The sequence below is a fragment of the Anneissia japonica genome, unplaced genomic scaffold (assembly GCF_011630105.1).
Source record: "Anneissia japonica isolate Jap-2015-1 unplaced genomic scaffold, ASM1163010v1 scaffold287705_len1045735_cov187, whole genome shotgun sequence".
Taxonomy (NCBI): Eukaryota; Metazoa; Echinodermata; class Crinoidea; order Comatulida; family Comatulidae; genus Anneissia; species Anneissia japonica.
In genome coordinates, this window is record NW_022709509.1 from 658,981 (window position 1) to 659,931 (window position 951).

At 31.1% G+C, this 951-nt stretch overlaps 1 protein-coding gene across 1 annotated transcript in view; it reads right to left on the reverse strand.

Moving 5' to 3' along the window:
• The window catches only part of LOC117106711 (uncharacterized secreted protein ARB_06907-like), a gene marked incomplete in the record, with an annotated part of 40,885 nt that extends 39,934 nt beyond the window's left edge, over window positions 1-951 (reverse strand). The window contains 1 exon segment of the mRNA XM_033248121.1: window positions 788-951. Within this exon segment, the coding sequence (XP_033104012.1) occupies window positions 788-910 (123 nt within the window).

Here is a 951-nt window from a genome sequence, read left to right on the forward strand (position 1 = left end):
CGACAATAATATTAATAATAATAATAATATGAGAAAAATACCAATAAAACACCAATAACAATAACTTTTTAAATTACTATTATTAAAATAATAATACTAAGACTAATGAATAATAATAAGAATAATAATAATAATAATAAATCGAAAATTATTTATTATTTATATGGTACTGTAATAATAATAATATCAGCAAAAATGTGAACAATATATAATGTTAATGCCAAGAATAATAATTACCGTAATATTAAAACTAACGGTATAAAAACAACAATAATAATAACAACAATGACAACAATAATAACAGCAATTATAATAACAATAAGTATAGTAATACTTAAAGAATTAGTACTTTATACTTGATGAATTACTCCTTCAAAGTGTAGTACCAGTAAATGACTTGTGGCCAAGTTGACTTGTGGCCGAGTTGACTTGTGGCCGAGTTGACCGTAGCCGAGTTGACTTGTGGCCGAGTTAACTTGTGGCCGAGTTGACTGTGGCCGAGTTGACTTGTGGCCGAGTTGGATCGAATTCATTATAACAATTTTTGAGTGTGGACATGTATTGTGAACATTCAGGCCTAGGCTACCGATTGATAAAAGGCTACTTAGGTATATAAATGTAAGTTTCTCTATGATAAAATCGTAGGCCTAGGAGCCAGCAATACGATTCAGGAACATAATGAATGGGCCAGCCAATCGATTTTGTTGGCTTCTCGTCACCTTTTAAACAAGTCAAAATGAGTTGGACCATGGCTAAATAAAATATGGTATAATCAAGCTATAATCACCTGTATTTGATACTTTTTCTTCGCATGTATTGCAATTACTGTTAAAATAAAAGCAAGGAGTGGAATGAAATATACTCTGATGTTCATTGTTTCGATGCATTTAACAATTTTCCTTCCCCACATTTGTTGAACAACGCGACAAGAAAAACATAATGCAAGCCGGT